The sequence below is a fragment of the Paroedura picta genome, chromosome 14 (assembly GCF_049243985.1).
Source record: "Paroedura picta isolate Pp20150507F chromosome 14, Ppicta_v3.0, whole genome shotgun sequence".
Classification (NCBI taxonomy): Eukaryota; Metazoa; Chordata; class Lepidosauria; order Squamata; family Gekkonidae; genus Paroedura; species Paroedura picta.
Window position 1 is genome coordinate 18,584,300 of NC_135382.1, and position 14,222 is coordinate 18,598,521.

The following is a 14,222-nucleotide window of genomic DNA, read 5'->3' on the forward strand; positions in this document are numbered from 1 at the left end:
GCCGCTTCCATAACCTGAGTAACCTCTCATATTTGTGTCATGAGTAATCCTACCACATATGGCTCTTTACAAAGAGAGTTGCCACCTGAAGAACTCCAAAATAAGGAACAGGTTGTAAGATTGTAAGGAAAGAACTCTGATGAGTGTCAGGAAATGGGGAACTATTATTGGGAATAAGGAGCAGGAAGAACACCAAACCTATTTCTAATCCATTTATAATAATTTGTATATTCCCCCCAGCATGCATGATACAATGGAAATTCTCCTGGCTGAGCCATTTGAAAGCAGGGACTGTTTGATTTAATATATAAATTTAATATATAAATTCTATTTATATTTATAAATTATATGCCTTCTTTACAAGACTCCAGGTGGCCCATGAGTTAATAAAAACACACAACTAACAAAAGCCATAAAATCAAACCCTCTGACCTCTACACGACAAAGACCCTTTTAAAATTCTCTATAATTGCATCCTAGACTACATTATTGCAACTTTTAACACAAGTTACTTTTAACACAAGGGGCAGCCCTTGAAGATAGCACAGAAGCTACAATGGGTTCAAAACGTGGTACCGTGATTGTTAACGGGAGCATGGTGTTACATGCACGGGAGTCTGATCCTTCAATCTTTACATCCACTTCCATGTTCACAATCCAAGTGCTGGTCTTGACCTTCAACGGTCTTCACAGCCCAGGACTCTCAGATTTTAAGAATAGCCTTTCCCATATGCAAACCATCCAGATCAGTTCCTGCCTTTTGAAGGTTGTGTGTGTATGTGACATGATCAGCTAAGCCTTTGGCAGGAAATAATCAGTCCACAACAAGGGTTTCAACTCAGTTCTTCCTACTAAATGAGCAGAAACTTGACTGATGAAGCAGAATACAATCCCTCTCACGGTTTGGACCTTTAATAACAAGGTCCAGTCTAATGGTTGAATTGTTGGCCAAGGAGTCTTGAACTAAACATGTAAGGTTGCCTTGTCTTGGATAGGGAAGACCCCTAGGACCAATATCCTAGGGGTCCTCAACACACTATTTATTACATTTTTATACTGCATTATTCCATCAAGTTTTTAAACAGCGCTGAGGAAGGCTAAGCAAAGAGGGTGAACCACAGGCAAAAAGGTCACCCAATGAGCAAGGATTTGAATCTAAGTCTCTGCCATCCAAGTCTGACTCTCCATCCAGTACATCTCACAAGTTCTCAGATGAACAGCTTGAGTCCAGTGCCACCTTTAGGGCCAACAAAGCTTAATTCTGAGCGCAAGTCTTCATGCGCATGCGCATTTCTTCATTATCTGAAGAGCTGTGCATGCACACAAAAGCTTCTACCCAGAATTAAAACTCTGCGGGTCCTAAAGGTGTCACTGGACTCAAAACTTTGTTCAATTGCTTCAGACCAACATGGCTACCTACCTGAATCTATGGTTCTCAGATGCATAGACATTAGGGTTAATAAATAACCATAATAATGTGCTGTCAAATCACAGCCAGCTTATGACTGGAACATGAGGTTTTTAAGGCAAGTGGTGGCTTACCATTGCCTTCCTCTGCATAGCAACCTAACTCTTCCTTGGTGGTCTCCCATCCATGTAATAACCATGGCTGACCTCGCTGAGCTTTGACAAGATAAGGCTCATCCGGGTTATAAGGCTGCCTGATGTTAGGATTAGGGGAAAGGAAATGTGATCTGCTTTGCTATGATTTAAAGCTTACTCCTTCTCGCCTTATCTTCCAGAGTGCTGCAATTCTTGCACAGAAATGGACCCTTAGGTCCTGTCTGGCCAACTAATCATAAACACTGCTGCCACAATGCCCTGTCCTTAGAAAGCTAGTAGTATGTCAGGAAAAAGTATTATGGGCTAGCCCTTTTCATCGATACATCAGCTTTCTAGATGCAAAGTGGTGGAGTGGTATTTTTGTTTGTTGTTTTTGCTTTTAATATGGAGGAAAACTCCATCACATGACTTGCCCCACCCTAGAGTGCTTTCCCAGCATGCAAAGGTTTGACTCAACATTCCTTTGGGACTAACGAAACCACCTTATTGGCAAAGCAATAGAGAAATCAAGTAGGTATCGGTATGATTCTTTCCACACACGCACTTAAATCCACACACAAAGGATCTGAAACACACGTTACTATATAATGGCCAATATGACTGCAGAAGCTCCAAGAATTAAATGTTCCTCCAGTGATGCTATTGAGGAACATACTTCCACCACATGCTTATGGAACACATGGCCATTAATGTGGGAGGCAGGACACAATTGTTATTCTGCAAAAGCATTTGGTTGAGGTCAACCTGTGCCAATCACCCCCCATTGGCCCCCGAGCATCCCTCTTCTGGAAACCACCCGATCTGTCCAACCCACAGGGCTATCAGTAGGCCACAGTTGATTCAAGGTTCTTTCCATCATCCTACCATTTCAATATATTGTCTACTGTTACCACTGTTTTATTATTGTCACAACTGAATTATCTGTATTGTTCCTGCTTTATGTAAACCGCCCCTGAGCCTTTGGGGAGGGCAGTATATAAATATAATAAATAAAATAATACATCAGCTTTTCTCAATTTTTTTTACTGCTGAGAAACCCCTGAAATATTCTTCAGGCTTTGAGAAACCCCTGAAGTGGCACAATCATGCAGAATATGGTTGGGAAGCACAGCTGTGGACACACCCACCTGGAGCCCCTCCTCTTCCCACCTCCTCCAGGTCCATGATTAGCCATTTTGGGAGGGTAGGGCAGGTTGATAGGACCATTTGTGGTAATATCATCTGATAAATATTATACATACATATATATATATATATATATATATGGGAGGAGCAATGAAAGTGACGTGAAAGTGACCAGTTTTCTATCTTGTGGCCAAGTCAATTAGGCCAAGAGGAGAAAGGCTGCCATTCCTCTCCAGAGCTCCAGCTGGAGGTTCATGGACCCTGGTTAGGAATCCCTGCTGCAATGTGTGAATTGGCCCTAACTGAACAGGTCACTAAGCAAACACTCCTGGTTTGGTGGGACTGGCCCTGTGAATAATCCCAAACCAATAAGGGCACATTAACCAGGAAAAGAAAGTCCAAAAGACAGTGAGAGACAAACAACGGTAGCCAACAGAGGGCAAAAGCTAGTGACTATTCACACACCCATTTTTTTTTATAAATATGTTCCACAGCAATGGCGACTTGCTCCCTGGAAAGCAAAAATGGAAAAAACAAGAGTGGTGAAACTTTCATGTCAGCACAGCTCTGCCTTAACACACCCACACAAGTTTGATGATTGGGAATCTGCCAGGGCGCAGTTTTCGCATCAGCTCCCTTCGAGAAGCACCAGGGTTTCCTTCAGAAAATTCTTTTGCCATTTTTAGTTAATCGCTATGGTCCAGACAGCACACCTTGCTTCCTTCCCAATGGTGGACAGAACCAACCAAGCCCTGGCCCCTGGCCCTCATATAAAAGGTAAAGGTATCCCCTGTGCAAGCACCGAGTCATGTCTGACCCTTGGGGTGACGCCCTCTAGCGTTTTCATGGCAGACTCAATACAGGGTGGTTTGCCAGTGCCTTCCCCAGTCATGACTGTTTATCCCCCAGCAAGCAAGCTGGGTACTCATTTTACCGACCTCAGAAGGATGGAAGGCTGAGTCAACCTTGAGCCGGCTGCTGAGATTGAACTCCCAGCCTCATGGGCAAAGCTTTCAGACGGCTGCCTTACCACTCTGCGCCACAAGAGGTTCATGGCCCTCATATAGATGAGCCTAGATAACGCCAGCAAAGAAATCCTGAATTTTCTCAGCATGTGGAGAGAGCAGCTGATTGAGAGATCTTGTCTTTCTTGGAAAGCACTGCAAATGGAGGTTGATGCAAAAGTTTCTGTAGCATCTGCTCTGTGACAGTCATTCACACGTGTAAGTGTCCAACATGCATGGCTGTTTGTCACTTTCAGGACCTATTTGCTACTTCCCTCCCTTTGCCATTGTGCTCCTCCTGTGGACAGCCTTCTAAGTCTATAGCCCCCATCCAGAAACCACCAAGTCAAAAGCAACTGTGGATATTTAAAGGTGCCAGAGCTGAAATGCCAGGGGTTCATAGTTCAGATAGACTGCTCTTGTACAGTGGGTGTTGTGCCCCAAAGAAACAATTGTCTACTCTCTCAAGCATCAGCAGCAATGGATGAATACTGATTTACGATGGCCAAGAACCAAATGGGAAACCTGGATGGCACATCACTGCAGGATTGTGGTCCTCACTAAAGCTCTGAGCAAGCCAGCGTGTGGTTATTTGCCTGCCCAAGGTTCTTTTCGCACTAATCCTACACACGCAAGTGAGATGGTTCAGTTCAAATGAGATGTCAACCTCATGAATATATTTCCTTATATGCCCAGCATCACTTTGGAGACCCGACCACAGAAACATTTATTTTCATTTTCTACAGTAAACAGGCTTAATCTCCTTTTTTTACCCTTTTTTTTTTCTTTTTTTTTTTTGCATTCATAAAGCAGATATTCCAGCTCTGAAAAGGAGAACAAAGTTGCAAAAAGCCGTATTGGTCCACACAAAATCCAAATCTCATAGGTCATTTTAACCTATATTTTTCCCAGAGAGATCCTTGTGTAGATAAGAATGCCTAGAAATGTAACTCTTCTTCTGATCAGTTTGCGTACTTTCACTGCAAGCTCAAAACTCTTTTCATACGTGTTTTGAGCTTCTCTCAAAAAGGGTTGACCGGTAAAGGTGCTAAAACATCTTGTTATATATCTGTAGCACTCTCCTCCCATCCACAAAGCCCTGTGGGCAAAGAGTGTGAGCCTTATCCTCACTTTAGTCTCAGGAGCATATATCTGCCCTTTGTGTGACTGCATGATAGGTTCTATTAAAAATCTGGCTTCCCCTCCATCATTCGTCTTCCCCCACACCTCTGCCCCTTCATTTTCCCTTCCACCCACAAAGCTCCTCCTGGAAATTCCAAATTTCTCATCCTCCCCCTTACAGGTCCCTCCAGTCTACCCTCCCACAAGAGAAGCGGGCTCTAATCTGAAGAAGGGTTTGATTCCCCATTCTTCCACATGCAGCCAGCTGGGTGACCCTGGGCTAGTCACAATTCATTCAGATCTGTTCTTGCACAGCAGTTCTCTTAGAGCTCTCTACACCCCACCAACAGGGTCTCTGTTGCGAGAAGCTGGAAAAGGTGTTTGTAAGCTGCTTCGGGTAGTAAAAAGGAAGGTATAAAAAAGACAGCTCCCTCTTCTTCTTTCCTGCTGTCCACATTAACCTTTTCCCAGCATCAATTGCTCCCCTCCATCCCTTTACCAGTTCTTCAGATGCCAAGGTTTTGGCCCCCTCTGGCCTCAAGCACATACAGTCCAACCCGCTGCTCCTTCCCACAGGGCCCTTCTTGCTTCTAATGCAACCCCCCCCCCAAAAAAAAACCCCACTCTCTACGCCATGTCTCTTCATCTCCATCAAAACTTGAATTCCCACTGGCCATGCTTGAACGACTAGGGCTCCAGGCTGCATCCTCTCAGCTGGTCTCCGAGGGCAGCCACCCTAGCCTGCCGTAGAAGATGTAGACTGGCATCTAATAGCACCATAGAGACCAAAAATATTTGGAGAGTAAGCTTTTGAGATTCAATGCTCCCTTCATCAAATATGAGGAGGAATGAGGATCTCCAAGTCTTTATATCCCCAGAAGGTAGGAGGAATGTTGTAATAAAGGAACTCAGGATGCAGCAAAGCAATGCATCTTGCAAGTGCCCTCACTCCAGATATACAGGGCTGCCTGCATGTGCTTACTCTGCCACTCGGCATGTGCTTACACATGCTCTTCTTTTTCACCACTACACACATTCGGGATCTTATGCCTCGCCTGCTTGTAGCATCCCCTGCCAAGGAAGTCCCTTTTCGCCCAAGAGCTGATAAGCAGGCGTGCACAAGCATACCCACTGAGCTGACCCACCAAGGTTGTGAATGAGCCAGCACAGCATGCCGGCTTGGGAACAAAAATACAGATTCAACCCCCTCCCACCCCTATCTTCACCCGTCTCTTGGGTCTAGCAACTCTCCCACCCTGACCACCTCTGTTTTGCAAGGGAGTCCCTCTGGCCCTTCTCTCAATACACATGTGCTTAATCTCAGAATTGCTCCTGAGCATATGCAGAGGACCCGTTCTTCATGACTGAGCAACCCGTTCTTCATGACTGTGTGAAAGAGCCAAATCCACTGGCAAGCGGTCACTGGAGCGGACCAAGACTGTATTATTTAGCATGTGTGAATGCACCTAGCTGCCTCCGGAAAGCTGTACTGTCATCTTCCCGGACCTTCTGCCCAGGAGGCACACTTGACTGGACCCACTTCTGGGCCACGCCTTGCCACCTCCCCCCCCCCCCATATTCCTGCGCACGTCTACCTGAAGTCTGGCCAACCTGTTGTTGAACCATTCCCGTCCTCACCAGTGAGCCGCTCTGGAGGTTCAGAGGCAAACACATCCAAAGTCAGCACCTGGGAGAAGCCCCAGCCAGGCCAGACCCCAATGAAGTGGTAAAGCTTCTCTGGACTGAACCACTGCAAGCTGAAAGGGGGGAGGACGAGGCATTTGGAACGCTCTGGGGTGGGGGACAAATCCCGGATTTTAAAAAACTGCCCCTGCAAGGGGGGGGGATTCTTGTGCATACAAAGCCTGCGGAGGGGCACCCAAGCAAGCACCCCCACCCACGCAGCCACCTGCAGGCAGGACTGGCAAAGTCTCGGCCGTAGTTTTGCCGTTTGCCTCGTTGGGCGGACTCTCTCGGGGGAAAGTGGAGCGCAGGATCGTGGCCATGGCTCACAGAAGCGTGTTTGCTCTTTTGCAAAGAAGTCCCTCCACTTGCTTGCGCGCAGTTTCCCGGAGCCCAACTGGTGAGACTGGGGGGGGGGGGGGTTGCAAGGGGGTCCCCCCGCCCTAACGCCCTGCATCCCCCCACCCGGGACGGGCTCCACGCGCGGGCTGCCTCCCCCTGGCGAGCCCCCCCGCCTCCCGAAATAGCTGCGCCACAAACAAAAGTCACCCCCCCCCCCCAAGGCGGCCTGGCAAGCGCTCCATTCATACCCAAATGCCGGGAACGGGGAGGAGGGAGGGAGGGGGGCACCTCGGGCTATTTGCAGAGGGAGACCAACGCGGACCCCTTTCCCCCGTTTTATTTTCACCACGGATTAAGGACGGGAGCGGAAAAGTATCCGAACCATTCCAAGCCTCTTTCTCCTCCTCCTCCTCCTCCCGCTCCTTCGCTAGGAGCAATTGGGTGTCTCCCAAAAGAAGCGCCGAATTGCAGCGGAGACAGACCCCCCCCCCCCATCCGCCTCCCCTTTTCCTTCTTCCGTGCATATCGATTAAAAAAAAAAAAGTCCAAGAGTGGGACTTTCCCAGATTTGCTCTTACGCGCGAGGAGGACCTCGTTGGGCTTGAGCAAACAGCCCCGCTCACCTCGCTGCAGGGAAGCGCCTTCTCTCCCGCCCTCCTTCCTCCCCCCCCCCCCCGCCGCCCTTCCCCGCCCGCCTCGGCAAACAAAACCACCTTCGCAAACCTGCCGAGGTCTCGCTCCACGTGCAAAAGAACGCCTTTGATCTCCCGGGCACGGCACGGAATTTAGGGAACGGGGGGGGGGGTGCAAAGGAGGCAATGGGGGGGGAGAGGGTAGAAGAGTAAGAGAGCAAGAAAATCCTGGAAACCCCCCCCCCCCCTTTTTTCCCTTCTTTTTTTTTGCGGCCGTTCTTCCAAACTTTGTTTGGGAAGCGCGTTACCCGGGGGTGGTCTGGGGGGGGAGGGGGTTGCAGCACGACATGCCCGGGGACGGAGAGACCTTAAGAAGACTGCCGGAGCTGGATCCCCCGCCCTCCCCCGTCTCCGTCTAATCGTACAGGTCCTTTTTTGTCCCGGAGCCCCCCACCCGTCCCGTGCCCCCCCCACCACCACCCCCAAGTCTGCCAAGACCCCCAAAGCAAAGCGGGGCTCCACTGAACCAGGACGCTTCCCCCAGCCCCCCACCACGCCGCCGCCGCCCCTTTCCACCCCACGCTGCGACCCTCTAAGAAGCCCCGGACCCAACGGGGCTTCCTCCGGCGCAAACCTGCTCGGGATCGCGCGTCCGGAAGAATCTGCCCGCCTGCCCAAGAAGGTCGCAGCCAGGAGAAGGGCCAAGGGCGGTGGGGAGCCGCCTCCCGAGGGCTCCGAGGCGCGATCCCCGTGGTGAGCCGCTCGTCCTCGCCCCGCGCTTACCGTGGCAGAAATGACCATGGCATCCGTGTGAACGTTTGCAGGGAAGCCGACATGAAGAGAGCGAGGGGGATGGAAATGATCTGGGCATTCAAACCAAACCAAAACAAAAAACAAAACAAAAAGAAACCGAGGAACGAGCGAGCGAGAGGTCCACAGAGGTCCTGCGGGCGCGAAGTTGCCGGGCGAGGAGGGGAGAGGAGCCTTTCAAACTCTGAGTCCCGCGAACCTGGATCTGCTCGATTATAGCCAAGCGGCAGCCAGATGGCTCGCCGCATTAACCCCTGCCGCGCCGGCCGCGCTCGCCTCGCCTCGTCCGTGGCTCCCGGCCGCCTCGAACCCGGCGCTGTGCAGAAGCAGGTTGACCGGAGGAGGCGACCCCGGGCGGTTTGGGGTTTCTTTTACCTGGAGTTTTCCCTCTTCTCTAGCTCTCTCTCATCTCTCTTTCTCGCACGCAGGCACACACACACACACACACCCTCCCCCGGTGACGCGAACCTGTTTTCTAGGCAGCCCCCACTCCACCCAGCCCTGCACAACTTAAACAAAACTCAAAGACTGAGAACAGCGTGTGCCCCTCAGATCGAAACCGGGTGGGATTCCTGGCAGATCCCGGGTGCTGACTGCAAAATCGTTGGTCCCTCCGGGAGTTTCGAGGGGATGCTGTCGATGCAGCCCAAAGAGTGTTTATTCGGGAGTACCCCCCTTTCCCCCCCCCCCCTTGGATTCTGACTCCCCAGGAACTTTCAGTGTGCCTTGGCGGCTGGATTTTCTTGTGCAGAACAGGAAAATCTCCTTCGAAAGTGCATTGAAAGTGCATTATCTATTGTGTGCAGAATAGGGGTCCCTCAGCCCTTTTTCGCTTCCAGCTCGGAAGAGGAAAATAAAATCGGATCGGCAGCAGGACTCCTTCCACTCTTCAGAATGGCAGGCACCCCGAGGGCAAATGGTTAATTTCCCTCCCCACATTTAAAAGCACTGGAAACCAAGGAGGAGCCAGGAGAATAAGGTCACTGGGCTTGTTTTTTTACTTTAAAAAAAAAACCCAGAAACTTAAAGCCCGTGGGGCTTGAGTGGGTCCCTTTAGGTATCAAATCAGAACCTTTCCCACCAACCATGTTTCCGAGAATGGGCATGAGGGTTTGATTTGTAAGCGATTCCATTAAGAAAAGAAAAGGGAATAAAGGGGGGAGTGGGTCAAGCCTATAGCAAATTCCTCTACAGCAACCAGCAGCAACCAGTTCTCAACCTTCTTCCCCCCCCCCCCCCAAATTTATCTTGTTGGCTCACCCAGATGCAGGGCGATAATTTACGCTGCATGCCTCCTCAATTCTCCTTCTAAATTTATATGCTGAAATCATTGCTCATGTGTGTATGTGCGTGTATGCGTGGGGGTGCCCCCCCCCATCTGATTCAAACAGAATGCAGCAAGCAAGTCAGAACCAAAAAATCCCGAGGTCACAGAGGACGGTTTGTTCCCTACAGCCTTTCCCACCCAGAAAGCTAATGGCAGGGGAAGCAAAATTATTTGGTGTGCATCTCCACGGGTTGGTGTGCTGGTCGACATCTTTCAACAGGCTGCAGGGACCTGCCTGCAGTTTATTTCGGAAGTTTCTCACTCCCGGCAGGGATTAGCTTTTGGCTCGTGAGGGCTTTGCCTTGTATCAGGACTGACACCGTAATTAACGTAATCGTCTCTTGTCTAAAGAAACTGCTTTCTAGCTCCATCAGCACCTCTCGCCTGCCTGGCCTGCCCCTTTTGATCATTTCAGTGCATTTATCCAAAGCAAAGGGCTTCCAAATAATCAAGTCAAATTATTACCCACAACAACCCTGTGGGGTTGGTCCTTCTTGCATTTGATCAGTGGGGAAAAAGGAGGGAGGAGAACCATTTCCTAATGGCCACCAAAAACAGCCCATGACAGATATGATCAAAGCCTTTAGTCACTGAAACACATAACTTTGATATGGGTCTACAGTCATCTTTACATCCAGAAAGTAAAGCTGTCTTTTTGTTTCCTCCCTGGCTTTTGCCTTCTCCTGTATACAGATGTGTGCATTTATAACAGTAAATGTCAGAGACTGGTAAATATTGACATTTGCTGGTAAGAGTTCAATGGACTCGACTGAAGATATCCAAATGTTTTTGTTTAGCAATAAATGATGCAGGTTTACATGGTTAGCAGTGAATTTGGTGAAAATGTGGATCCCATTTGGATAGTGACCGAAGACACTGCCCTCCGGGTCCCTTAAAATCTTAAGAATCTCCAGAAAACTACAAGATTCACCGTATTTCTGACGTTTGCTGCAATGTATAAACCCAGCCATGCACACACACACACACACACACACACACATTCAGATAGTTCAGTTCTCGCCTGCAAGCATATTCCATAGGAGGTTGATCAAGGCTACATCTAGCGAATGTCATCATTCAAGTGTTAAAAAATTACCCTCTATATGATAGACATTGTACCTGCCTCATCATCATCATCATTTTCTGTTCCCCAGGTTGGCTTTTACATCTGAGTGACGGGGGATTCTTTCTTCACAGGTGCCTCAAATTTAAAAAATAAAAATAAAATCTTCTAAAGCTGTCTCCTTGTTTTCCGATCAGCAAGGGACTCCATCCTTTCAGCAGTTCGCAGCTTCCATCCAGAATGGCAATACGGTTTTGGAAAGAAAAGAAGTCTCAGGTCGGAGCAATATGTTAAGCGATGCTCCCAGCCCTCCACCCCTTGCCGTCACAAGAATAAGCGGCAGATCCTTGCCTGAGAAACAAGGGAGTCTCTTCCTGCAGCAGCCAAGGGGTTAATCGTTTGGCATGGGCTCTCAGCTCAGGAAGCTCTGGACTGCCAGCTCAGTCTGCAGCTCAAGCAAAGGGACTAAGCAAAAACTTCCCTGTCCGTTTGCCAACCGGGGCCTGGTTACCTCTGGCCATCTCTATTGTTTCCCCCTGGAGATGTCCCCCTGCCATTCCCCACCGGAGCTTGTGGCCCCCTGAAATCAACATGCCTTGTAATTTGAGCTGCATCACCTAATCTTGCCAAATGTGTGTGCCTGGTGAGGGGGGGGGGGGGGAGGAGAGAGAAACGGGTTGTTTTTAAAACTTTGCAAAGGGGAAACAAGCGGAAATGCATCCAGTTCTTGCACGAGAAATCACCGATTGCTCCTTTACCAAGGAACCCAATCCCTCTTTAAAAAAAACACACACACACACATTTTTATCTCCCACAAAACCCTTCTATTTTTACCAGCAGTGGATCTTCTCCGGGCTTTGAAAACTGCATTCTGAACTATTTCTGGGTGTGCTCAAGAAATATCTTGAACCCAAACTTTCATTTCAATAGGAGAGGACAGGAGGCTTGGTTCTTGCCTCCTATCCTCTCCTATTAAAATGGAAGTTTGGGTTCTAGATATCACCAGGGACGTAGTGAAAGTTTTAGCCTAGCAATGATCTCAAGAATCAACACTTCTTTTAATGGGGGGGGGGGGCATGATTGCCTAGTGGTGGTGGTGGAAAAAAGTGAAGATCTAAAATTGGAGATACTGTTGTAAGACCCAGCCATTGCTAGCTGGAAACACCCAATCAGTTTATCCTTATCCTTAAAGCTCATGAAACACATACTACAGGTCCCACACTTCCAGGGGACTCACACTGTGCCTTCCCCCTATGGAACAGGGCTGTAGCCTCTCTCCTCCCCCTTTTTCCTTCTTTAAGGACAATCGGAGTGACCCCTCTTCCATTGTGGGGGACCCATCCACCTGCAATCTGGCTCCTCCCGCTGCAATTGTACACTGCTAGGGCCCTATAAACACTTCAACTTATTCTGGGGCTACGCGGGCTCTGCGAATCCTTAAACCTGGCAACACTACGATGAACACATGAATGCCCGTGAAGTTGCCTTGGTCCATTGCGGTCAATACTGCCTACTCAGGCTGAGATTGTTCACACCACCTCCTACCTGCTCTTTTCAACAGGAAATGCCAGGGATTTGAACCTGGGACCTTCTGCTTGCCAAGCAGATGCTCTGCCACTGAACCACCACCGTTCCCCCACCTACTTGCTCAAAGCTGCTGGGGAGATTTGCGGGAGCAAGATTTATATAGAGATGGGAGAGGTGTTAGCACAGAAGTATGGTTCTTATTGGCCTTATCAGAGAGTGAACACTGCATAACTTACAAAATTTGAGGCCCATGGCACCTTTAAGACAAACAAAATTTATCCGAGGCGTGAGCTTTCGTGTGCATGCACATTTCTTCAGGCAATGGAACAGGGATGGTAAGAGTACAGAGATGAGAAAAAAGTAACAGCAGCAAATTAGCAAACAGTAGCAAATTAGCAAAAATAAGTCCAAATATGCAGTATGATAATTCTTTGCTAAGTAACTTTCCAACCACTGCCGGGTCAGATCATGAGGGCTGAAGTGGAATTAACTGTGGAATTAACCTGGTTGTGACATTATGGAAATAATATCATGGCACGGCAATGCCTGCAAATGACAGATTGTGCACCAGTTCACCGCCGGCTGCGATGCACCTCTTCGCCAGTTTGCTTCCACAAAAGGAGAAGGTGGTTTTCTCTCATCCCAGTTTAGCCTTCCCAACAGCACCACTTTGTGGTTGAAATACTGCATAGAAATGGAAAGGTGGGGGACATTCGGGTTGTTGTGGAAAGCTCTGTTGTTGTTATTGTTGTTGTTGTTGTGTCTGAGTTGTGTGTGTAAATTCGGCAAGTCTGTTGTGTTTCCATGGTGGCCGGAACACACACAGACAAGGGGCCCAGCACTCAACGCCTCCGTGGAAATGTGCAGTGAGGCGTTACATTCAAGCTCTGTCTTAGACCGATGAGCAAAGGGGCGGAAAACAAGGAGTTGGTTTGATTTCCCCCCATGCTGGATTAATTGTGTCGTGATTTGTGACTAATCAGATTACATTTTGGAAAGTGTGTGTGGGGGGGAGATTTAGCCCTGCAGGGAGGTTGCTTTTCTTCTCCGTCACTGCCTTTGGTTTTCGAAGGGTGCTTCTGGAAGCCAGGCAAAGGAACAAGTACTGTTAGTGTTCAAGGTGCCCGCTGGGCTTGTGTCTTGTTTGGCAAAGAGGCCAGAACTGCCAGAAGCTTTCAGCATCCCCCCCCCCCAAGCTCAGCATGTGAAAAATGGTGCCCTTTCCAGATGAGTCTAGAGGAGCATTGGCTTCCATTGTGTTAAAACAGAAGGGAAAGAAGTCAAGAGCAAGATTGGATTCATCTAGATTAGGCTTTCTCAACCAGGGTTTCATGAAACCATGAGGTTTCTTGACCGCCCTGGAAGAATTTCTTGAATGGATGGGAGTTAATTAACTTGAATATATATTTACAAAGAGCCTCTTGTGGCGCAGAGTGGTAAGGCAGCCGGCTGACAGCTTTGCCCATGAGGCTGGGAGTTCAATCCCAGCAGCCGGCTCAAGGTTGACTCAGCCTTCCATCCTTCCGAGGTCGGTAAAATGAGTACCCAGCTTGCTGCTAGGGGGTAATGACTGGGGAAGGCACTGGCAAACCACCCCGTATTGAGTCTGCCAAGAAAACGCTAGAGGGCGTCACCCCAAGGGTCAGACATGACTCAGTGCTTGCACAGGGGATACCTTTACCTTTATATATTTACAATTTGCTAAACATTTATTTGGTGATGTGACCATATATAAGAGCCTCTTGTGCCGCAGGGTGGTAAGGCAGCAGACATGCAGTCTGAAAGCTCTGCCCATGAGGCTGGGAGTTCAATCCGAGCAGCCGGCTTAAGGTTGACTCAGCCTTCCATCCTTCCAAGGTCAGTAAAATGAGTACCCAGCTTGCTGGGGGGTAAAGGTAATGACTGGGGAAGGCACTGGCAAACCACCCCGTATTGAGTCTGCCATGAAAACGCTATAGGGCGTCACCCCAAGGGTCAGACATAACTCGGTGCTTGCACAGGGGATACCTTTACCTTTACCTTTT

The 14,222-nt window shown here is 48.8% G+C and overlaps 1 protein-coding gene across 5 annotated transcripts in view; it reads right to left on the reverse strand.

Annotated features, from left to right (window-relative positions):
- NTF3 (neurotrophin 3) overlaps positions 1-11,038 on the reverse strand; it is a 79,492-nt gene extending 68,454 nt beyond the window's left edge. Inside the window, exon 1 of one of the 5 annotated variants that reach the window (XM_077310428.1) lies at positions 10,728-11,038. In XM_077310428.1, the coding sequence (XP_077166543.1) occupies positions 10,728-10,748 (21 nt within the window). In that variant the 5' untranslated portion in view covers positions 10,749-11,038. The other 4 variants (XM_077310430.1, XM_077310427.1, XM_077310429.1 and 1 more) reach the window with 4 other exon arrangements.
- Positions 11,039-14,222: the final 3,184 nt, after the last annotated feature.